At 47.7% G+C, this 24,573-nt stretch overlaps 1 protein-coding gene across 3 annotated transcripts in view; it reads right to left on the bottom strand.

The window, feature by feature from the left end:
• The window catches only part of RSRC2 (arginine and serine rich coiled-coil 2), a 326,144-nt gene that overhangs the window by 30,932 nt on the left and 270,639 nt on the right, over positions 1-24,573 (bottom strand). For all 3 annotated transcript variants that reach the window (XM_085633609.1, XM_085633611.1, XM_085633612.1), the window contains one exon: positions 20,961-21,187. In XM_085633609.1, coding sequence (XP_085489735.1) covers positions 20,961-21,187 — 227 coding nt within the window. The remainder of the gene's footprint in view (positions 1-20,960; positions 21,188-24,573) is intronic.

Here is a 24,573-nt window from a genome sequence, read left to right as displayed (position 1 = left end):
CGGGCTGGACTGTTCCCATTGGGCACAGGGTCAAGACTGATTTGCATATGGCTGGGTCCAAACTGGAATGGCATGGTGAGCAAAAAAACGATGGATTTGGGCCCAGATCTCTGTACTGGGGTGAATCCCCTCCTGAGCAACAAGGTTCTAGCGCTGGGATACCCTCGTGGTGACTACGCGCTCTACAAACTCTAAATAATAATAATAATAATAAATGACATTGTTCTGCATTCTGTCCATCAATAGTTTTTTGTGTTTACAATTGAAAGCAGATTCAAATGCAGTTTGATTGAAATACAGGTAAGTCAAAATACTGAAATTACTATTCAGATTACTCTTAAGTTACTTTTCAGATTTCTTTTCAAGTGACTTTTTCTACTCAGTGTCATATGCCTAGGTATCACACTGGAACATTTCCTAGAGAAAAGGTAAGTAAAATCAGTTTTGCACAGTTGTCGTTTCAGGTTTTCTTACAATTTAACTCCACACTTGGAACATTTTTTCAAAGAAAAACAGTCAATGTATTCCTATGGAGAGAAACAAAGTTATCAGTTAACAGGCAAGTACTCGGTCTTTGGGGTGGAGTTAGAACAAGGGTTCCCCCAAGGTCAAGGATGTTCTCTCAAAGCACCCTCAGCTGCGCTAGGGAGGTTGGGTGAAGAGTGCCGAGGCCCAATGTAATCCAATGGGGCATAGGGTTTCTCCAGTTGGTGGCTGTTCACGAGCAGGCCACAAGGTTGTGGGAGCAAAGCTCTTAGTGTTAGCCTCAGGGCACAGGGGGATTCAGTTTAGCACACAAAGTGCACCCGTAGCGGTGTCTGTGAGCAGGATGCTATTTTGGCGTCGAGTGCCCTCTTGTTTTCAATGGGGATTGCCGGTTGTGTTTTTTAGCTAGAGGCTCGGTTCAGAAAGTCTTCCAGGAGGAACAAAGCTGGGCAGGTAAGTTGGAGGGCTCGGGAACGGAGGTGCACCTCAGATCCGCTTCTCCAGCGCACAGGGTGACCGGATGCAGGGGTGCCTTTTGAGGTCGGATTTCAATTTACCAGGTTGGGGGGGTTGGGGGAGTGAGCTTAGGGAGATCTCCGTGCAGAGGCTGCAGGCAACACAGGGAGTCCTGGAGGGGTCACCCCACGGTAGACTCGGTCTATGGGGTGTTGGGGGACCTCGCTGGGACCGGTGGGCCACGGACTCTGCCGTGGGCAACTCGTGCAGTGGTGGTTCCAGGCATCAAGTTTCTTTGTCCTCAGCAGGCTCGGAGTCTTGCTTTGGAGATTCTTTTGAACAGAGCTGCTGTTCACAGGAGGGCCGGTCTTTGTTGAAGGCAGTCAGACTCCCAGGAGTTCTGGAGGTTGCTGGCTAATTATATGTGATAGCTTATGCTTCCAAATATCTTAACGCTCAGAGTTATGTAAGGGACAATGTCATCATCGTCGCCACCTTGATCAGCTTCGGTGAGCAGCAAGGAATGCATGTAACTCGAACAGGGACGCCTGTTCCCTTACATAACTCCGTGCGTTAAGATATTTGGAAGCATAAGCTATCACGTATAATTACGATCACCTTTTGAGTGACGGTCTGGATTATTCTCCTCATATAGGGAAGTTGGATTTTTGTTCTAGGTTGGATTTGTCCTGTACAATTTTTTGATATTTTTTTTTTTTATCACATTTGATATTGAATATGCTACTTACCAGTATGCATCTGTTCTTGGCATGTAGGGCTGCTGACATTCATATCTGTGCATAGATCGCCGCCTAGTGTTGGGTCCAGATGATTGCACATTGTTGTCCTGGAAGAGTCTTCGAAGTATCACGAGATAGGTGGCTTCTCACCTGGACTACAGTGCGCATGGGCATCCTCTCCATCCTTAGATTGTTTTTCGCCATTGTGGCAGTGATGGAGTAGATACAGTAAGTGATGACCATGTTATACAGTAATTCTGAGTGCTGCAGCCGCTACAGGCGCCGGGGAGGAGGGTGGGCGATATGAATGTCAGCAGCCCTACATGCCAAGAACAGATGCATACTGGTAAGTAGCATATTCAGTTCGGGGCATGTGGGCTGCTGAATTCATATCTGTGCATAGATTATATAGCAGTCCCTCCATTAGCGGCGGCTGCAGCAGTCTGAAAAAGAGTTTTGAGAAAAGCCTGTCCTACAGCTGCTGTTTTGAGTGTACATCTACACAGTAGTGTTTGGTAAATGTATGTATAGTGGACCACGTGGCTGCTCTACATATTTCCTGCAAAGGAATATTTCCTAGGAAAGCCATGGACGCCCCTAACTTTCGTGTTGAGTGGGCTCGTGGGGGAATCGTTAATGTGCGTTTTGCTTTTTGATAGCAAATTTGAATACATTTAACGATCCATCTGGCTATCCCTGCTTTGGAAATGGCGTTGCCCTTGTGTTGTGGAGAAAAGGCAACGAAAAGTTGTTTTGTTTCCCTAAAATCCTTTGTTCTGTCTATATAGTACATGAGGGCCCTCTTTACATCTAGTGTATGGAGCATTCTCTCTACGACTTTTTGTGGATTTGGAAAGAAAACAGGCAGTTCAATAGTCTGATTCATGTGGAACTGCGATATCACTTTAGGCATGAATGTGGGGTTGGTACGTAGTACAACTCCGTTTGCGTGAACCTGTATGAATGGCTCTTGAACGGTTAGTGCCTGGAGTTCACTAACTCTTCTTAACGAAGTGATTGCCACTAAGAAAGCTACTTTCCAGGTGAGGAATTGAATCTCACATGAATGGAGAGGTTCAAAAGGTGGACCCAATAATCTGGTGAGGACCACATTGAGGTTCCACACTGGTGCCGGTGGGTGTCTCGGGGGAATCACTCGTTTGAGTCCCTCTAAGAAGGCTTTGATGGCAGGCACTCTGAATAAAGAGAGGTGCTACCTGTTTTGAAGATAGGCTGCTATCGCGGTTAAATGTATGCATATGGAGCTGTATGCCAGATTGCATCGGTATAAGTGTAAGAGGTAACAGATGATGTTTTGAATGGATGCGTCCAGCGGGTTAATGTCATTGTTGTTGCAGTAAATGACAAACTTTTTCCATTTAGCCGCATAGCAAGCTCTGGTTGTGGGTCTTCTGGCCTCCTTGATATCCATACATTCAGGTGGCAGGTTTAGATAGCCAAACTCTAAGACTTCAGGAGCCAGATTGCCAGGTTCAGCTGTTGCGGATCTGGGTGCTGAATTTCGCCATGGTTCTGCGTTAAAAGTGCGGGTGTGATCCGCAGCCTTTGATGCGGCACCACGGAAAGTTCTAGAAAGGTGGTGTACCATGGTTGGCGTGCCCATGTGGGAGCAACTAGGATGAGTGTCAGTGAGTGTTGTCGCAGTTTGCGTGCCACCAGCGGTATTAATGGCGCTGGGGGAAAAGCGTACGCAAATCTGCCGGACCATTTCATCCATATCGCATTGCCTTGTGACTGCGGATGTGGGAACCTGGCGGCAAAGCTTTGGCATTTTGCGTTTTCGTTTGTGGCGAATAGGTCTATCTCTGGATGACCCCACTGTTGGAAGTACGGCTGGAGTACTGACGGATGTAGCTCCCACTCGTGCATCTGGTGGCTGTGTCTGCTGAGCAGATCCGCCATCTGGTTGTCCTTGCCCGGGAGGTGTTCCGCCATGAGGAATATGTTCCTCTGAATGGCCAACTTCCACATGCTCGGAGCCAGATGAGACAACTGTGGAGAGTGTGTTCCTCCCTGCTTCTGTATGTAGTACATGGCAGTCATGTTGTCCGTCCGGATCAACACGACTTTGTTGCATAAGTGTACTTTGAATGCCTTCATGGCTAGGAAGATTGCCATCAGTTCCAGAATGTTGATGTGCATCTTCTTTTGCTGTGTCGTCCATAGTCCCTGCACTGTGTAATTGAGTACATGAGCTCCCCATCCCTGGAGAGGCGTCCGCCGTCAGTATTATTTGCGGAACAGGCTCTTGGAACGGTCGGCCCTTGCAAAGGTTTTTGGATTTCACCAATGCAGAGAGTTGTATGCCCGACCGCTCACCAACACTAGGTCTGTTAATTGTCCTTGAGCCTGATTCCATTGACGTGCTAAGCACTCCTGAAGCGGGCGCATATGTAGTCTCGCGTGCGGGACTATGAAAATGCAGGAGGCCATCATGCCTATCAACTGCATGAACACTCGCGCTGGAAGGGAGTGTTGAGGTTTGAACTTTGAGATCAGCAGTTGCATGCTGTTGATCCTCACTAAATTTGGCTGAGCTGTGGCTGCCAGAGTGTCTATGGTCGCACCCAGGTACTGTTGTACGTGTGCGGGTTGAAGATGTGATTTTGGGTAATTTAGTGAGAATCCTAGACTGTGAAGGAGGTGAATGGTGAGGGACACGTGGCTGGCACATTGCTGGGCTGACTGCCTGAACAAGCCAGTCGTCCAGGTAAGGGAAGACGTGAATGTGCTGTCTCCGTAGATGTGCAGCCACTGTCGCTAGGCACTTGGTAAAGACCCTGGGTGCCGTTGTTACTCCGAAGGGGAGAACTTTGAACTGATAGTGGTGATCCTGAATAGTGAACCCGAGATATTTTCTGTGCGATGGGTGTATGGGTATGTGGAAATACGCATCTTTCAAATCCAGTGTGGCTAGGAAGTCTCCCTGACTGAGTAACGGTAGAACCTGCTGTAGGGTGAGCATATGGAAATGCTCTGATAGAATGTAGTGGTTGAGGGGTCTCAGGTCTAGTATAGGTCTGAGAGATCCGTCCTTTTTTGGGATTAAGAAGTACAGAGAGTACACCCCTGTCCCTTGTTGCTTTACGGGCACGATTTCTATTGCACCTTTTTGCAGCATACTTAGTACCTCCTGCTGCAATAACGCCAAGTGCTCTACGGACATAGGACGGTGCTTTGGCGGTATGTTGGGTGGAGTGGACGTTAATTCTAGACAGTAACCGTACTGGATAATGTCCCTGACCCACCTTTCTGTGGTGATGGATTTCCAGACTGACAGGAACTGTTGGAGTCTCCCCCCGACAGGTGTTATGTGGTCGGGGGGCAGGGAGAAGGCATCACTGTTTGTTTTTGGGGGAGGACCTGGTGTTGCCGTACCCACGTCCTCTGCCTTTGGTGCTGGATCCACGATATCCACCTCTATTGGTTTTATCATAGTTACTTTGCGTACCCCCTTTATTGTACTGCTGCTGGGACCCCTGACCTCTAGCTGCTCCTCTATTCCCGGGGCGACGAAAGGAGCCACTACGAAACTGCTGCGACTGCAGAGCCCCCATTGATTTAGCAGTTTGTGTCTTTCTTAATTTTTGAGGGTAGTGTCAACCTCAGGGCCAAATAAATAGTCTGGGTTGACCGGTTGATTTAAGATATTGTTCTGAATCTCAGGCTTGAAGCCTGAGATTCTTAACCATGCGTGCCTCCTCAACAGGACGCTTGTGTTGATCGCCCTTGCTGCAGTGTCGGCTGCATCCAGTGCGCATTTGATGGACGCATTTGTAAGGAGTTGTCCCTCTCTGATAAGGAGCTCCGCTGCCTCTTTGTATTCATCTGGCAAATGTTGTAGCAGTGATTCTAGTGTGTCGTAGTGGGACCTATCATAACGGGCCAGGAGTGCCTGGGTGTTGGCAATGCGCCAGATGTTTGCCGCTTGCGCTGCTATCCTTTTGCCTGATGTCTCCAGCACTTTGGACTCCTTGTCGGGGGGAGGAGCATCACCCGTTGTTTGTGAATGGGCTCGTTTGCAAGCATTAGCAACAACCATGGAGTCTAAAGGTAGCTGACCCCTAATGTACATAGGGTCTCCGGGTGCAGGCTTGTATTTCCTTTCGATTCTGGGGTTCAACACCCGTGCCCTGGTTTTTGACGGTTTTCTCAGAGGAGGCGAAAGTGTCCACTAAGAAATCTTCCTCTACAGTGTCAGAATGGAGTTCCACTCCATGATTGGCAGCAGCCCGTTCTATGAGGGCATTAAAGGCAGCAGTGTTCTCTGTGGGAGATGTCTTTATATTGTAAAGCTGCATGTCAGGAGTATCTGGTGCGTTACCCTGGTCGGTGGGGTCATCCCATGCCTGATCTGGGTCTTGCATGTGATCATCAGGATCGATATCCCCAGGGTAGGTGGGATCATCCCCTATATAGTCCTCTCCTGCGTCTGCCTCTGAATGCGTAGGAGAAAAGGGCGGTGGTTCCTGACGGAAGGGTTGAAAGGTTTCATGAAGCACTGGTGCGGAACCCGCCGGCAGTTTGTGTTTCAAAGGAATCTTGTATGAGTCCAAGCCCTTCTCTGGTGTGATTTTCCGCTTGCGGAGCATCAACCTACCAGTGTCGGCGTCAATAAATTGTGCCTGTGAAGGCTCGATATCGATTTGTCCAGTGGATAGTGACTGTGTTTGGCAGACTTGTGTCCGAATCTCGAACATTTTCGGTGCCTTGGGCGGCGGCAATCCAAATGTGATGTGCGCCGGCGCCGAGTGTGATTTTGCTGCCTTGTGCATTTCGGGACCCGACGTAGGTTGGAGGGTTGCCCTGTTTCTGATGCGTTGCAACGACGCTGAGACCTGTTGCAAGGTGAACGCAGATGGCGCTTTGGAACCGATAGGCACCTTGGAGGCAGGCGTCGAAGCGGCATCCGACTTATGTCCAGTCTTTGGGTCGTCGATCCGAAGGTAGGTATCGACGCTCGTCGGAGTCGATGATTTGGCAGGCGCCGCACTCTTCGATGTCGACGCAGACGGGTCGACCACCTTGACCGTGGTGGGTTGGGCCGTAATCTTCAGTGCCATAGGCCGAGGCGCCTTGTGGGGACCGAGGGCCTTCTTCTTTGGCTCGGCGCCGGGACCCGTCGCGGTGAGTTTGGCACCGAAATCTCGTTTGGTGCCGATGACCTGTGCCGGCGTCGAAGGAGTGGAGGGCTTCGAGGCCTTCGATCCGATCGCAACCTGTTTCACTTTCGGTTTCGATGTAACCGGTGCGACGGACGGTTTCGGTTTCACTGAAGGAAATCCAGTCGTCTACGATATTAATGGCTCCTGTGAAATGTTCGAGGCCGGGCCTTGAGGCGGGGCCGAAGAACCGCGTGACTGATCTTGGGTAAGGCCCGCAGGCGATCCCTCGACCTGAGCCTTATGACGACCTAGTCTCTCGGCCTCCGTATCGACAGGTTGGCCTAGCTCTTCGCTGGAGCGATCTTCCTCGGCCCCAAGGGCCTCATTGTAGTCTCCTACCTCTTCGACGACGTCTTCGTCCTCAAAGATCACCTCATCATCGTCTTCCGATCGGGAGTCATGTTCGGAAGCGAGGCTGGAGTCTATGTCTTCTATGCTCTCGGCGTCTTCGTCTTTGGTGCTGAAGATGTTGGCCTGGGCAGGCGCCGATTGCTGTGCCTCCAATCTCGCTGCCCGTCGATTCCGGAGAGTCTTCTTCAAGCGGAACCGGGCGCAGGCCATACATTTCGACTCATCATGATCCGGTGAGAGACATTTGTTGCACACCGGATGGACATCGACGTGTGGGTATTTCGCATGGCATAAAGGACATCTCTTGAAGGGAGTCCTCGATTCCATCATCGATCGGAGTTCGATGTTCGGACCAAAGCGGATCCGAAAAGCGTGAAGAAGGTGCTAAAGCACAAAATAAACTGGTCGATACCGAACGGGAACAATACCGACGAGATCTAAAGGCCTTTTGGCCTTAAACTAAAGTTTCCGAACTTGAGCTAAGATAAGCACATCCGAATCCAATGGCGGAAAAAAACAATCTTAGGGTGGAGAGGATGCCCATGCCACTGTAGTCCAGGGGAGGAGCCACCTATCTCGTGATACTTCGAAGACTCTTCCAGGACAACAATGTGCAATCATCCGGACCCAACACTAGGCGGCGATCTATGCACAGATATGAATTCAGCAGCCCACATGCCTCGAACATGAATTTAATACATCTCACATGAGTCTCTTTCACTTGAGTTGTTTTATGTTAGTGTGTATAGCTATGGTCAGTATGAGCTATATCATTAATTGAGGATCCCACATTTTAGATGATCAAAGAATAGAAACTCTTTTGTAAATAAGCTTTTTTTCTTGTATGGCAGAACCAATGTTTGTTTTCTGTTAGAATGCCCCAGGCTCTGCATAATACTGGGTTACCCCATTGTTAATATTGCTGCATATACCATAGGCAGTGAGTTGCAGGCATGACACACAGGGATGTGTGCTATGTCAACTCTTTCACTTTTCTCTGCACCAAAACATGCAGCCTGCAATTGTAGTGCGTGTGTGTATTAAGGTACAGGACCTCTAAGGGTGACACAGTATGTGCTGCAGACCCTAGAGGCCTTCCTTAGTCACAGTGCCTTTGGTACCAATGGTACCCTGTACAAGGGACTTGCATGTGGCCAGAGCGGTGCCAATTGGGGGTACAAAGGTACAGTTTTGGGAAAGAACACTGTCCCTGGGAACCTGATTGGCAGGGACCCAGGGCATACCAAGCCACAGTGCATCACATCAGAAATCTGGCAAAATGTTTGTGTGCGGGGACGGGGGGGTGGGGGAAGAGAAGGAGGTTACTGCAACAGAAACCCAGCTTCCTACAGGATTGCATTGGTTTCTCATTATTGCACTATTGATCCGAAAAACAGTACAAAGTATGTTCTTGATATTGAAAAGTAATTCATGCACCTGTAAAGTACTTCTAATGCTTCTACAAACAATTGCCAACTGTACTTTGTAAGTATTGTACAACTGAAATGTCTACTTACCTGTAACTGAGCTCCACATGGTTCCTAAAAATAAAAGAAACAAAAGTATTAATTTTATAAACATCTGCCTGGAGTTAATCGAGTGTGTGTTCCTGCCTTATAGAAGCGTGTACAACAAATACATGCACATTACCCTCTGATAAGCCTAACTGCTCAGCCCAGTAACCACTAAATTGAGAATAAGGTATTATCTACTTTATCCTAGGCTATACCTTTAGGGACTCAATAGACTCACTTTGCCGCATCTCTTCCGCCTGACACTCCTCTGGACCTGTGACAGCACTTCTGCAACCATTTCGTACAAGATGTGTGAATAGCAGCTCAATAAGCATGCGGTGTTCACTGACCGCAATTCAAGGCTGGAGGAGGAAAATATGTTGTAGACCAAACTATCCAGCCTCTTGGATTCCAGGGTGCAGAAGGGAAAGCGTCTTAAGAAGTAGAGGCTTGGAACAACAAGCTCTCGGGTAGAGGGGTGGGTGAGTAAAGTTAGATCTACCGGTGCAGGGCAATGGCGGTGAGCAATTGTCCTATTCACAGGAGCCCTTGTGCTGGGCTTAGACCTGGGTCCCAGCAGGACATCGGTTAATGCCTCCTTGAAAAGAAGCAAGGGTTCCGAGGAGGAGACACTAGGCTGCAGGACCTCCATCAAGATGTTAGTCTTGACTACTATGGAAGGGACCTGAAGGCCAAGGACATCAGCTGCCCTTCGCACCACCATAGCGTAGGACGCCCCCTCCATAGCCGCGGTAGGGGTAGAAGCAGGTCAGAATCTAGAGAAGTATCCAGTCCACTGGCCTCACCAGTCATTTCATAAGGCTGGTCTTGTAAAGGGTCCAGCGATCCCTCCCAATCTTCTTCCATTCCTAGCCCTTCAGAATAGGGCTGAGGAAGCGACATAGAACCAAAGGGATCTGTCGGCACTGATCCAGCTCCTGGTTGTCGGGGATAAGAACGGGGCCGGCACCGCTGGCGGCGTAGAGAGTCTCCGCATTGGGACAGGCGCCGGGAAAGGTCGCAGTATCACAACTGTACCCATCACCGGATAAGGGGTGGGGTCATCGGCGCCTGAGCAGAACCCGATGGAGCCCCTCTAAGCCTCTGGGGCCCGAAGGCATGCTAGTAGGGTCAGGCCTCCAAATATGAGTCACAAGGCATCACAGAATTCTTTGAGCTGGGTGAGAGTCACTCCAGATCCCTGGAAGGTGGAAAGCACGGAGCCGAACAAGGCACGGGTTCAGTGGAACAAGGCATAGTGCGCAAAGACTCAGTCGCGTCGGCCGGGGAGGTCAAAGCACGCTTCGACTTAAGTGTTATTTTTGTGCTTCTCACCTGACCTACTTGAAAACTTCAAGTGGGAGGACGAAGACTTAGGGCTTCAAAGGAACCCCCTGGACTCTTTACACAGTATGTATATTAGAATCTTGACTTATCACATATAGAGCCAGCTTCGTACACAACTTCACAGATGTCTGACTGTTTCCTAAAAAGGCCCTTATTTTCAGTAGAATGTGCTCTAGGCATCGCATGCAGGGTGTGTTTACTTCTTTGGTAACGCATTATCGGGTAGACACAATCTAGCTGCAGATTACTTACCTATGAATTTCCTAGGTGTTGGGCTGGATCCGGAAACTTTCGCTGAGCAATACACCTTGCGCGTGCTGTCGGGTGGCTCCATTCAGATCCGGGCGACGTCGTCCACACAGTCGGTTAGGACGTTGCGGTCCTACATAGCTTTTAGATTTTTCCACACGTTTTCTTTTTTCAGCTGGGTGAGCTTCTCGTCTACTGTTGCTCCGAACAGTGTCTCTCCGTTGAAGGGGGTGCTAAGGATGTTGTTCTGCACCTCCGGTTTGAATCCCGAGATTCTTAGCCATGCATGTCTTCTCTCAGTGACTCCTATGGCCATTAGTCTTGCCGAAGTCTCTGCCCCGTCCAGCGCCGTCTTTATACAAGAGTTGGCGATGTTTTTACCTTCCTCCACCAGGTGGGAGGCTCTTTGGTGGTATTCTTCGGGGAGGTGTTTTACTAGCTCCCCCATCTCGTCCCAGTGCTGGTACTGGTGCCTATTGAGAAGTGCATTTGAATTCGCCATGCGCCAGTGCATTGGGGCGTTCCCCTCGACCTTTCTTCCCGTGAGGTCTATCCTCCCGCTTTCTTTATCTGGTGGTGGCCCCGAAGTTGCTGGCACGTTGACCCTTCTCCTGGCCGTGGAAGCTATGATGGAGTCGGCCGTGATACTACCCTTGATGTAAGGGGGGTCCAGAGAAGAGTGCTTATATTTCTTCTCCGTCCTGGGCGTGATTGAACGGCAGGTCGCTGGTTCTTTAAAAGGCCTTTCTCTCCTGATTCATCACACTTTGCAGCATGGGAAGGAATTGGCTCCTCGTCTGGATGGGGAGCAGGGTCTCGAGGAGGAAATCTGCTTTCGGCCTCTCCTCGTCCAGCTTCACGCCGAAGGCCGTCGCTGCACTCCTGACCACCATATTGTACACCCCGATGTCGTCGGGTGGAGAAGGCCTCTAAGGGTGCGTGTCCACGGGCTCCTCGGGGTTCTCGGTGTGGAGATCCTGCCATTCGACGTCGTGGCTGGTTGATGGCGCCGAGCTGTAGAACGACTGCTGGTCTTCCTCGGGTTCGCCTTCATAATAGGTCTCGTCTTCCTCTTCGAGATCTCTCCCCAGCCCCTCGGTGTCGAATTCGTCCTCGATTTCGACGACGTTAGTCAGCGGAGCTGTTGGAATTTTGTATTCCTTCATCTTGGCGTCGAACTCCTTCTTCCTCTGAAGGATGTTCTCCATTTCGGCCTCGAGCCGACTCTTCTTCTTCTCCATCTCGGAGATGCATTCGGCGTCTACCGCGGGCCTCTTCGACGGAACTTGCGTCGACGCCGACCTGTCCTTCTGCGTCGAGCGCCCCGTTTCATGGGTTGTCTTCGACGAACCTTGCCTTTCGGCACCAGGGAGTCCTTCTCGAAGGATCCGCTCTGCCTCTTGTCCATGGTCCCGCCCTTGGTCGAAGTTTTCGGCGCCGGGGCTCCCTTCGTGGATTTTGACTCAGATTTTCTCGAGTCACCCTCGGGTTTGAGGCACTTCCGTGTGTTTTGAGCTCGTTGACTCTTACCTAGTCTTCGTTTTTCTTGTCGGTCTCTACGACCGTGAAGTTTTCGGGTCCCTCGGCGACGTTGTCCTAATCGTCTGTGGAGAGGCCCAGATCGTAGAGCGACGGGGCCTTACCCTTGCCATCCATGCTGGCGTTGGCTCTTCGCTGACGTTCTCTCACCCGGAGCGTCTTCGGCGCGAAGGCTGAGCAGGCGTTGCAGTCCTTGCTCTGGTGGTCGACCGGTAGGCAGAGGTTGCAGACCGGATGCTGGTCCTTCTGCGCGAACTTGTGGTGGCAGTTAGGGCAGAATTTGAATGGTGTCTTGTCCATTGCGCTCAGAGCCTCTGAGTGCGCATTCTCCAAGGGCGTCGAAGAAAAGGGTGGAACACTTCCTTCTTCGCGCTCCTGATGTTCAATATTCCTTTCCGGTGATGTCTTCGCAGTTATTTATCGACGAAACTCGCTTTTCCTTCTTCCTTCGATTGTATCTCTGGAGCTTCCCGATGACGATCCAGACCCAACGGCGGAAAAAAGAATCTGAAGATGGCGCCCCAAAGGTGGGACTTCCGCAGGAAGCACGACGACGTCACGAGAGGTGCACCAAATGGTGGGTCGCCGCCCACCTGGGCTACAAAAAAAAACCAAAACAAAAAAAAAACCAAAGGAAAGACTACGAATCCGGACCCAACCACAAGATCGCGGAATAATGCACAGCATAGTGAATCCAGAAAGATTCACGCTGCAAAACAAACGTAGTTGTGTGCAAAACTAGGGCACTGAAAAAGGGGAGTGACCCTAGCCCTACAACTTTAGTCCACAAAGCAGGGAGGCATGGGTGGGGCTGTAAGGAATCTGCAGATAGATAGTTTCTCTACCAGATAATGCGTTACCGAAGGTAAGTAACTTGTTCATCTAATAGAGACTTTAAGCTGCAGATTCCTTACCTTTGAATTAGATACCCAAGCCATACTATCCCGGCGGCGGATGCGGTTCAATACGTCAAGCTAGGAAGTCCTGGAGGACTGAATCGGCAAAATGCCCATTCCTGCGGACCGGACTTTCCAGGCAGTAGTGCTTGGCAAACGTGTGCAAGATGCCCACGTAACTGCCCGACAGATATCTAGTACTGGGACACCCCGAGCCAAGGCCGTAGTCACAGCCTTTCCCCTGGTGGAATGGGCTTGCAACCCCTCAGGGGGCTGGTTCTTAGCTAGGGCATAGAAGATTTTAATGCAGAGAACGACTCAGCGAGAGATGGCCCTTCTCTGCACTGCCCTGCTTTTCTTAGCTCCCCGTACCCCACAAATAGTTGATCGTCCATCCGGAACTCTTGTGCAGTCAACAACGCTCTTTTTTGGGTCCAGGCAGTGGATACGCTCCTCTGTCTTAGAAAGATGCGGAGGAGCAAAGAAAGTGGGCAGCATGATGGATTGACCCAGATGGAAAGCAGTCACAACCTTTGGCAAGAATGAAGCATAGGTGCGAAGCACAACTTTGTCCGGAAAAGACATCAAGTAGGGAGGCGTGCAAGATAATGCATGCAATTCACTCACCCTCTGGGCAGATGTAATCGCCACTCAGAAGGCTGTCTTAATAGTAAGCAGCCGGAGGGACAGTTGTGTAATGGCTCGAAAGGAGCATACAAGATGGGTGAGGACTAAATTAAGGTCCCACTGCGGCATAACAGAGTGGGTGGAAACAAGTGAGCCAGCCCTTTTAGAAACCTATGTACAATTGGAGACTTAAAGACAGAGGCTGGTCTGGCAGCCGCAAAAAAGCAGACCGATAACCCTCGAGTTCCCAAAGCAGAGCCCTGTTGGGCAAGGGTTAAAATGAATAGAAGAACAGTAAAAATTAGCAGAAAGAAGGTCAATAGAACTTTCTGTACAGTATAATACAGATTTCTGCCAACGGCAGGCATATACAGACTTAGTGGAGGGCCATCTGAGCACCAAAATAACATTACATACGTTGGGAGGAAGGTCAAAAACCATTAAATGCCGCCGCTAAATCTCCCTCCACGCGTGGAGGCGCAGAGTTGACCAGTTCGGGTGGAGGACCCTCCCCAGTTGCTGTGACAGAAGAGCCTCCCGAAGGGGCAGCCTGACCGGAGGATCGATGCTCATCTTCAGAAGCTTTGGATACCAGACTCTCCTCACCCAGTCCGGAGCCACAAGGAAGCACACTGACGATTTACTCCTGCGACATATGCCGATCCATTTGCCCATCGCGGGCTGCCCTTAGGCACCTATCTCCTACCACAGCGCCTGATTGACGGAATTAACTGCCTTCCTTACCCTCCGATAAGATCACGCTGAAGCGCAGCCTCTGTTCTGGAAACAGATCATTTGCTTCTTTGGTTGGCGCTGATATTTGACAGGCTCTTCGATCGCCCTTGGAGTACACTGCATTGCGGAACTGTTGTAGCTTTACTTCGGAAAAATACACGACCATTAGGTGTGTTTGTCCCACACTACCTTTTTATCTTTGCCCTGATGAAGGTGTAGCCCCGGCTGGGGCTTGACACCGAAACGCGCGTTGGCGCTTCTTAGATTTTTGGGTAGCTGAAACGTCACTACCCATTCCTTGTGGATGGCAACCACCAAACTGCTATTCAATCATCCTGTGGCAGTTTTACGATCCTAATGTGTTTTTACCTATATGGAATTTTTTTATACTTTACATGTTTTTGTTATTTTGATGATGTTAATGTGGTATGTATGTCAGTATGATTGCGGTTTGTGAATGAGACGTGTGGGACTTAGCTATTTTTCGTTTGTGAATTCTGAAATGTTTATCAATTAGAGTAAAAAGTTTGATCACACTAAAGAAATTAATAAAATTGAGTGTGATTTAAAGACATTGCTGTTCTCCTGAAGTCTGTCTTGGTTTGTCCACGGTGTGTGTCTTTATTTCTGGACCCTCTTTAGGGCCTTGCTGAATTACGTTGGCAGGTAGCTTTCCTCTTTGGTCTCTTATCTCCCCTGCTCTACCTGCCGTTATTAGATTTCAGGGGTCCCCCTTTTCTGAGTGGTTGGAGCCACAAGGATGACTTCGGCCCGGACGCTCCTGATCTCCTTCAGAACCCTGGGCAGGAGTAGTATGGTCGGAAAGGCGTACAGTAGGCCTGAGCTCCACTCGAGACGAAAGCATGCAGTATTGCTGACACTACTTGTTCTCTTCGGAGACAAACTAATCTAACCAAGGTTCTCCCCACTCCTGAAAGAGACCTAGCGCCACCTCAGACTGAGGACGCCATTCATGACCTGCTAGGCATCGACAGCTGAGTTAGTCTGCTCTGGCGTACAGAGAACCTGCCAGGTATTGAACCACCAGGGTTGTGCCCGGCTGTTCCATCCACGTCTAGAGGCGCAGGGTCTCTTGACAAAGGGCTCACGCCCCCGCCTGTTGCAGTACCACATGGCGGTGGTGTTGTCCGTGAACACCTGCACTAACTTTCCCTTGACAGAGGGAAGAAATGCTTTCAATGCTAAACGAATTGCCAGGAGCTCCAACAAATTGATGCAGAGCCCCGATTCCGCCAGAGACCAGTGTCCCCTGATCTCCACCTCTCTCAGATGTCTGCCCCATCCCAGAAGTGACATCTGTCACAACTGAGATCTGGTTGGGGGAAGGGAGAGGGGTCTGCATTTGACTCAGTCGTGGTTCGTCAAATCACCAGTGTAGATCTTTTGCAGTTCCTTCCGAGATCTGGACCACGTCAGTGAGATTTCCCCGACAAAGATTTCTCTTCTTTGTGCAGCAACGCGAGGGCATTTGGAATCTACATGCGGGTCCTGCGCCCGCCTAGCCAGCACCAACCCTGTATGGTGGATGTGGTCGGATGAAACAGCAGGAGTGGTTTGCATCGATATATATAGATATATATATACATAAATCAGCCGTTACCTGAAAACGTTTTCCCCTTCAGCCGGGATGGTGCAGTCTGGGAACCGCAGTCCGTCGAGTAGGACTGCAATGACGTTTCATGCAAATGTAACTCATGGGCTTCCACCAATGGGAGCGTGATTAACATTTTAACAACGGACCCATGCAAAATACTGTTGTATGGCATATGAATAAGGCAGTTCGCCGAAACACGTCATGCCGACAGTGCTTAAATAAACGTATTCTTCTGGGAATCCCCGCTGTGTCCCTCCGGTTTCTAGCATGAAGAGAAATCTTTTGGTGGATATATATATATATATATTGTTACTTACCCAGTAAGCATCTGTTCTTGGCACGGAGAGCTGTAGATTCACATGCTTTGTATACTCCTGCCATATTATAATGTTACTTACCCAGTAAGCATCTGTTCATGGCACGTAGAGCTGTAGATTCACATGCTTTGCATACTCCTGCCATCCAGTGTTGGGTACGGATGTTTGCAAGTTGTTTTTCTTTGAAGAGGCCTTTCCTAGTCACGAGGTAAGGTGACTCCTCTTTTCGGTGACAGTGCGCATGGTCACCGACTCCATTGTTAGACTGTTTTCCTGCAGGAGGGTGAGAATGGAGTAAATAAGTTTAGTATAGAGATGTCTATGCATATGAATGTATTATGTAAGAACTGCAACAACTACAGGTATACGGGAGGCGGGTGGGCGCACGTGAATCTCCAGCTCTACATGCAAAGAACAGATGCTTATTGGGTAAGTAACATTATCCGTTCAAGGCATGTGTGCTGTAGATACACATGCTTTACACAGGCTATAAAGCAGTATACTCCCAAAGCTGTGGCTTAATCTGTAGATGTTGCAGTTGTTTGAAATAGTGTTTTTAGTACTGATTGGCCTACTTTAGCATGTTGACGGGCTAACACATCTACACAATAGTGTTTGGTAAATGTGTGTGGTGTAGACCATGTAGCTGTCTTACATACGTCAGCTAGAGGGATGTTGCCTAAAAAGGCCACTGACGCCCCTATTTTGCGAGTGGAATGCTCTCTAGGGGGGTATAGTTAAAGTTCCTTTAGCTTTAAAATAGCAAGTTTGAATGCATTTTACAATCCATCCGGCAATACCAGATTTGGAAATAGGACTGCCTTTGTGGGGTGAAGCAAATGCAACAAACTGTTTTTTGTTTTGCGAAAGTCTTTTGTTCTATCTATGTAGTATAGTAAAGCTCTTAATTTCAAGTGTATGACGAATGCGTTCGGCCACAGATTCGGGTTGAGGAAAAACAGAGTGGTTTACCATGATTGACGAGCCCATGTGGGAGCTACTAGAATTAGAGAGATGTTTGTTTGAGTTTCCGAACCACCCATGTAACGAGCGGGAGAGTCCAAAAAGCTTTGGCAAATCTTCCTGACCAGTTCATCCATTGGGCATTGCCATTTGATAGCGGGTGAGGGTACCTGGAGCCGAAGTCTAGGCATTTTGCATTTTCGGCTGTGGTAAATAGGTCTATTTCTGGAAACGCCCACTGTTGGAAGTAAGGAAGTAGAGCTTGGGGCGAAGTTTCCACTTGTGAATTTGTGAGATCGGCAATTTGATTGTTCACTCCTGGGATGTGTTCTTCCAGAAGATAAATCATGTGATGTAACGCCCACTTCCAAATGGCTTGACTGAGTATTGACAGTTGCAGAGAATGTGTCCCCTCCTTGCTTCTGCACATAATACATTGCGGTCATGTTGTCCATTCGGATTAGGACAGTTTTGCCTACGAGCAGAGTCTGAAAAGCTTTTAGCGCTAGGAAAACAGCTAAGAGCTCTAGGTAGTTGATGTGGAGAGTGCTGAGCTTGTTGCTCCATATGCCTTGTATTGTGTAATTTTTTACATGAGCGCCTAACCTTTAGAGATGTGTCTCTAAATGTGTCTCGATTTGTGGAACAGAGTTAATGAAAGGCCTGCCTGCTAAGTTTTGTGTGTTCCACCACTGCAGAAAGAGATGGGTGCAGCCGTCTACCAATACTAGATCGGTCAATACACCTGGTGATTGATTCCACTGAGGTGCTAAGCATTCTTGTAAGAGGCGCATGTGGAGCCTCGCATTGGGTACAAATGCGATGCCGGAGGCCATCATTCCCAGTAATTGCATGACCACTCTGGCTGCTACTGCTTGGTTGGGTTGAAATTGTAGACTAGCAGTTTGAATATTGCGTATTCTGGCTACAATGGGAGAGACTAGGGCTTTGACTGTCTAAAGTAGCTCCTAGATAAGTCTGCAGGTGTGATTGTTTTGCACTGATGGTGAAACCCAGTTGATGAAGCAGATCTACTGTGGTTTGTGTGTGCTGGAGACAGTTGTGGTAAGTACTGGCTTTGATGAGCCAGTCATTCAGATACAGGAAGACATGAATTTGTTGTCTTCTGAGCTGAGCAGCAACTACTGCCAGGCAATTGATAAACCGCTCAGGCGCTGTAGTTACTCCAAAGGGAAGTACCTTGAACTGGTATTGCTTGTTCGCTATCACAAATCATAGGTATTTGTGATGAGCTGGATGAATTTGAACATGAACATATGCGTCTTAAATCCAGAGTGGACAAAGTCTGATTTGTAAAAAGTGGGAGCACCTGTTGAAGTGTGACCATGTGAAAATGTTCTGATCGTATGTAAAGGTTTAGCTCTCTCAGATCTAAAATAGGTCTTAGGGAATCATCCTTTTTGGGAATGAGAAAATCCAGAGAGTAAACCCAGAGCCTTGGTACTGTATGGGAACTGGCTCTATTGCCCATTTTAGTAAAAGGGACTAGACCTTGTTTTACGCACGTGGGCGTGTTCCGGACATAACTTGTGAGGTTGTGGCGGAATGTTTGAAACGGTTATTACCCTTGTAAGTGGAGGGATTCTGATCTGGGGATGTTGTTTTTGACCATCTGTAGAAGGAGGGACGAAAGGAATCTCTGTTGGATGCAGTCTTAAGTGCACACATAGATGTAGCGACTTCAGTGTCCTTCATTTTTTCTAACGTCTGGTCAACGTTCTGGCCAAATAAGTGTTCCTTATCAAAGGGTGTATTAAGGATTGCTTGTTGGACCTCAGGTTTGAAAACGGAGATCCTTAACCAGGCGTGCCTCCTAAGTGTTCATGCTGGTGTTAATTTCTCTGGCTGAGGAGTCTGTAGCATCTAGAGCACATTGAAGTGAGGAATTAGAAATGAGTTTACCCTCATTAACTAAGTCCGGAGCTTTAGCCTTATGCTCATCTGGGAGGTATTGGAAAAATTGCTCCATTTCGTCCCAGTGTGCCCTGTCATACCTAGCTAAAAGGCCTTGGGTATTTGCGATACGCCAATGATTTGCTGCCTGAGCAGCTATTCGCTTGCCAGAGACGTCAATTAGTTTGGACTCTTTATCTGGTGGAGGAGCATCTCCTGATGATTGAGAATTCGCTAGATTACGAGCATTTGATACCACTAGGGAATCTAAGGGCAATTGTCCACTGATAAAGATAGGGTCTGTAGGAGAAGCTTTATATTTTTTGTCCACTCTAGCAAATGAGATGCGGGCTCTGACTAGATCTTTTAAATTAAGCATGCTGCATCATGCCTTTAAGCATCGGGAGTGATTGTAACAATCTATGTGTGGATGCTAGGGTCTCAAATACGAAATCTTCTTCCAGTGATTCTTTATGGAACTTTACCCCATAATAATGTGCAGCCCTGGCAATGAGCTCATGGTGTGATGCATTGTCGTCTTGAGGAGATGGTTTGGTTGAGTGGGTAAAAGTCTGGATCTAGTGTGCAATAATGGATCTAGTGGGAAAGGCATTCCTACGTCTTCGTCGTAATGATGAGATTGAGGAGGCAAGGGGTCTTCTGTACTCCCGTCACCTTGACCCTGCAGCAGCTCCTTGGCGTAGAGTACGATCTCGAGTTCGGAGCCAGAGTCATATTCGGAGAAGGCCTCCTTGTCTTCTGCCGCAGACGCCTCGATATCTACCTGGCCAGTCTTCACCGAAGATGTCCTCAATACTTTGACGCTGCATATCCGGACGTCGAGCCAGACGATCGCGAAGAGTCTTCTTTCATTGAAACAATCTGAAAGCGTCACAATTCTCTTCTTTGTGCTCTAGTGACAAGCATATACATCGTACACTTTGTGTGAGTCGGTGCGTGGATACTTCGCGTGGCACCGAGGGCAGAATTTAAACAGAGTCCGATCCATCGGCGGAGAGCTACAGAGCACGGTTAGGCCTCGAAGGCCCATTCCGAACTTGAAAAGCTACGCGGAGTAGTGGGAACGCGTATGGAAACAATACAGTCGAGGTAGAGAGGATTGCGCGTCGAGGGGAACCAGATAAACTGTTTCGAACCAGAGCGCAGCAATACACATCCGAACCAGATGGCGGGGAAAAAACTATCCAACAATGGAGTCGATGACCATGCACACTATTACTGAAAGGAGCAGTCACATTACCTTGTGACTAGGAAAGACTTCTTCGAAGGAAAACAACTTGCAAACATCTGGAGCCAACATTAGATGGCAGGAGTAAGCAAAGCATCTGTATACACACACACACCCCCCACTACAAATACATTCTAGTAATGTGTTGACAGAGCTCCCCAGCTAAAGTGGGGGGGGGGGGGGAGGGGATAGTTGGGGGTTTATCTTAGTATTTTACGTCTAATATACAATGAAGAGAATAGTGAAGTTGTAATCAAAGCCCACACATTTAAGATGGTAGCACTGCCAATTCATGCTAAAGTTAAGAACTAGGGTGCAAGTTCCTTTACTGCTATACAATTCTTACAATTTATCTTAAAAAGAGGACAATGGTGCACTCAGCAGACCTCCAATCGTAGTGTCCGGATGGTGCTCTATGACATGATGGTGTGACAACACAGCTCTGTATAAAATATTAAGAGGTACATTTCTGCTTTTTGGCCTGCATTTCAATAATTTCAGTCAAATCATGCATCGTGGTTTTAATTTAGCATATTCTTCAATATTACTTGTATCACAATACTTTGGTGGTGATCTGTGTTGTGGGTTTGAAATGAAAACGTGCAGGTGTTACAATTAAAGGATGCACATCCTAAATGGAACTGCATTTCAGCATTCAAGCAACTACATGCAAGTAATCTAGCTGTCATTTAATTCTCAATAGATATTTTGAATAAATACTTATGCAATGGATAAAACTACTATCTCGCATCCCAGAAGACGTAGAACATCCTTACCCCTTCTTTTTTGCCTTGCCAAAGCATTTTACGCTTCTTTTCTTGCTCAGCAAACCTCATTGGATTTACTGCTGCAGGGTTATAATAACTGGGTACTGCTATTCCAGTCTCTGCCAATGCCTTTGCTTGAAGTGCAGCCATTTGGGCTGCCATTGCTATTTGAGGAGTTACTTGGGTTCCAGAGGCCAAAAGTGCAGCAACATTGAGAACTGAGCCTCCACCTGCAGCTGCCATAACAAAAAAAAAACAACAAAAAAAAAAAAAAAAAAAGAGAAAATTAAAATTTTTATATTACAAAACACAGTTTTTTGTAACTGTGGGATAGAATAATCACACAACCAGTGAGATCAATAAAGTAAGGTTCAGTATATCAACATCCAAATGCAAGTCCAAAATACAACCTATTTCTTAAAGGTGCACTAAATCGTGTCCTAACAGCCTACCACCATGAATGTGGACAAATGATTGTAAACGACATTAAAAAAATACAAATACGCTGACACGAACACATAGTACATTGTTCATCATTAATAGTTTTCCATGGGACCGGTCCCTGCCTTTTCTTGTTTTCGTTATTTTCACCACTCCAAGTGTTGTGGATAATCTTGATTGGAAAGTGCAAGCGTTCAAAAACATCTGGCAACCGACATGTATTTCGCCTATACAAATATTTTTTCAAGGCTGCAATATTAACAAAGTACTAATCTAATAAAAATAGAGTGACCACAAAAACCAGAGCAAGAAGCAAAAAGTCTTTAGAAATAAAATCCAGCCACAATCAAGTGAAACCAATTGTGATAGTAAGAAGGATTGAGCATAACATAATGGGAAGAAAAAAAACAGAAGCCTGGTGAATGGTATAAGTATGAAGCTCATGCATGTGTCTTACAAATATCTATCCATTGCTCTGTGGATAAAAGCAAACACCGAAGACCAAACACCCCGAGAGCATCCTAAAATAGTATAGTGCATTCCTAGCCAATTGTGAAAATACTGTAACCGAGTGTTCATGAAGGGCAATACCTCAAATAATTCCAACTGTTGACAAGTCCAATAGATGTCAGAGATCCTATTTCAAATCTCTTCTTAGATTCTAAAAAATATAAAGTACAAAGACATTTCGGAGAGATTGCGAAATAGAGTATTAAAGAAATGAGAGGGGGGGGGGGGGGGGGGGGGGGGGGAGGGTGGCGGTGTCGTCAACTAAATATTTGCTATGAAGTATCCCCTTACTTACTGCTCATATTTAAAGGCAACGTGCTGGGAAGAGAAAGGTATTCTATTCCATCTCTGTTAGTCACCAAGTAAAAAAAGCCCTCCGTTTCAGCTAATATGAATGCTAAGTAAGCCATGATAAGCTGAAATGATAGGCGAATGATAATATTCGATATTACTTTCTGTACAAGAACCCAAACAGAGGTTTCAAAGAAATAGGCGAATATGCTACTTACCAGTATGCATCTGTTCTTGGCATGTAGAGCTGCAGAGTTGTACACTTAGCATAGATCGCCATCTGGTGTTGGGCCCGGATGTTTGCAGTTTGTTTTTGTTCTTTGGACAGTCTTTGGAAGTCACGAGTTCGGTGACTCCTCCTTCGGTCCGTACTGCGCATGGGCTTCGGCTCCATCCTCAGATTGTTTTTCGCCAGCAGGGAAATGGAGCGTAGTAACAGTGAGAAACCCATGTGTGTTGTATCTAAATAAGATGGACTGGAACGGATACAGGTAGCCGGGGAGGCGGGTGGGCGTGTACAACTCTGCAGCTCTACATGCCAAGAACAGATGCATACTGGTAAGTAGCATATTCCGTTCGAGGCATATGAGCTGCAGATTGTACACTTAGCATAGATTATATAGCAGTACCCAACCTTAGCGGCGACCACCGGTATCCGTTGCAGTGGTTTGAAAAAGTGTCTTCAGTACAGCCTGGCCCACACTAGCTTGCTGCTTGGAATGCACATCTACACAGTAATGTTTTGTGAAGGTGTGCGGTGTTGACCATGTGGCTGCTTTGCAGATGTCATCTAAGGGTATGTTCCCTAGAAAAGCCATAGAAGCCCCTAACTTTCTAGTAGAGTGGGCTTTAGGTGGAATAGATAATGTTCTTTTTGCCTTTTGATAGCAAATTTGTATACACTTTACAATCCACCTAGCTATCCCTGATTTAGAGATGGGGTTGCCTTTATGTGGTGGAGAGAAGGAAACTAACAATTGTTTAGTCTTCCTGAAGGGTTGCGTTCTTTGTATGTAGTACAGCAAAGCCCTTTTAACATCGAGTGTGTGTAAGGCCCTTTCTGCAACAGATTGAGGTTGCGAGAAAAAGACAGGTAATTCCACCGATTGATTGAGATGGAAGGGGGAAATGACCTTGGGTAGAAACTTCGGATTTGTACGAAGTACGACCTTGCTGTGATGTATTTGGAGGAAGGGTTCCTGTATAGTGAACGCTTGTATTTCACCAACCCTTCTAAGGGAAGTGATAGCTAAGAAGAAAGCTGTTTTCCAGGTGAGGAACTGTAGCTCACATTTATGCATTGGTTCGAAGGGTGGACCCATTAGCCGTGTAAGAACTACATTTAGATTCCATACAGGGGAAGGTGGTGCCCTGGGAGGAATTACTCGTTTAAGGCCTTCCATAAAGGCTTTAATAGCGGGCACTCTGAACAGTGATAAATGCTCTCTGTTTTGTAGATAAGCAGCGATCGCTGCTAGGTGTAGGCGTATGGATGAATATGCCAGGTTACACCTGTGAAGATGGAGCAGATAGCATATGATGTGCTGTATGGATGCATCTAAAGGGTTGATTGTATTGTTACGGCAGTAAATTACAAATCTTTTCCACTTTGCGGCATAGCATGCTCTAGTGGTAGGACGTCTGGCTTCCATGATGATGTTCATGCAATCAGGGGGAAGGTTAAGGTATCCAAATTCTAAGATTTCAGGAGCCAGATCGCAAGGTTGAGCTGAGCTGGGTCCGGGTGCCTGATTTCTCCATGGTTCTGGGTTAGGAGGCATGGGGACAGGTGCAGTTTTTGATGTGGTACCACCGATAGCTGTAGTAGTGTGGTGTACCATGGCTGCCTGGCCCATGTTGGGGCTACCAGAATGAGTGTGAGGGAGTGCTGCTGTAGCTTCCTTACCACTAATGGAATTAGCGGGAGAGGTGGAAACGCGTATGCAAATCTGCCTGACCAGTTCATCCATATCGCATTGCCCTTGGACAATGGGTGTGGGTATCTGGCGGCGAAGCTTGGGCATTTTTTATTTTCGTGGGTGGCGAAGAGGTCTATCTGAGGATGCCCCCACTGTTGGAAGAATGGGTGAAGAACTTGTGGATGCAGTTCCCATTCGTGTAGTTGTTGCGTTTGTCTGCTGAGCAGATCTGCCACGGTGTTTTGTACGCCTGGAACGTGCTGTGCCAGGAGAAAGATGTTTTGGGGAATTGCCCATCTCCATATGCTCTGGGCTCAGCGGGAGAGCTGGGGAGAGTGTGTCCCCCCCTGTTTTTGGATATAATACATTGCAGTCATGTTGTCTGTGCGAATGAGGACTGCTTTGCCCGAAATCTGTTTTTGAAAGGATTTTAGGGCTAGAAAGATCGCCAAGAGCTCCAG

The sequence above is a fragment of the Triturus cristatus genome, chromosome 11 (genome assembly GCF_964204655.1).
Source record: "Triturus cristatus chromosome 11, aTriCri1.1, whole genome shotgun sequence".
Taxonomy (NCBI): domain Eukaryota; kingdom Metazoa; phylum Chordata; class Amphibia; order Caudata; family Salamandridae; genus Triturus; species Triturus cristatus.
The sequence above is the reverse complement of the archived record's forward strand: the minus strand, read 5'-3'. Positions and strand labels throughout refer to the sequence as shown.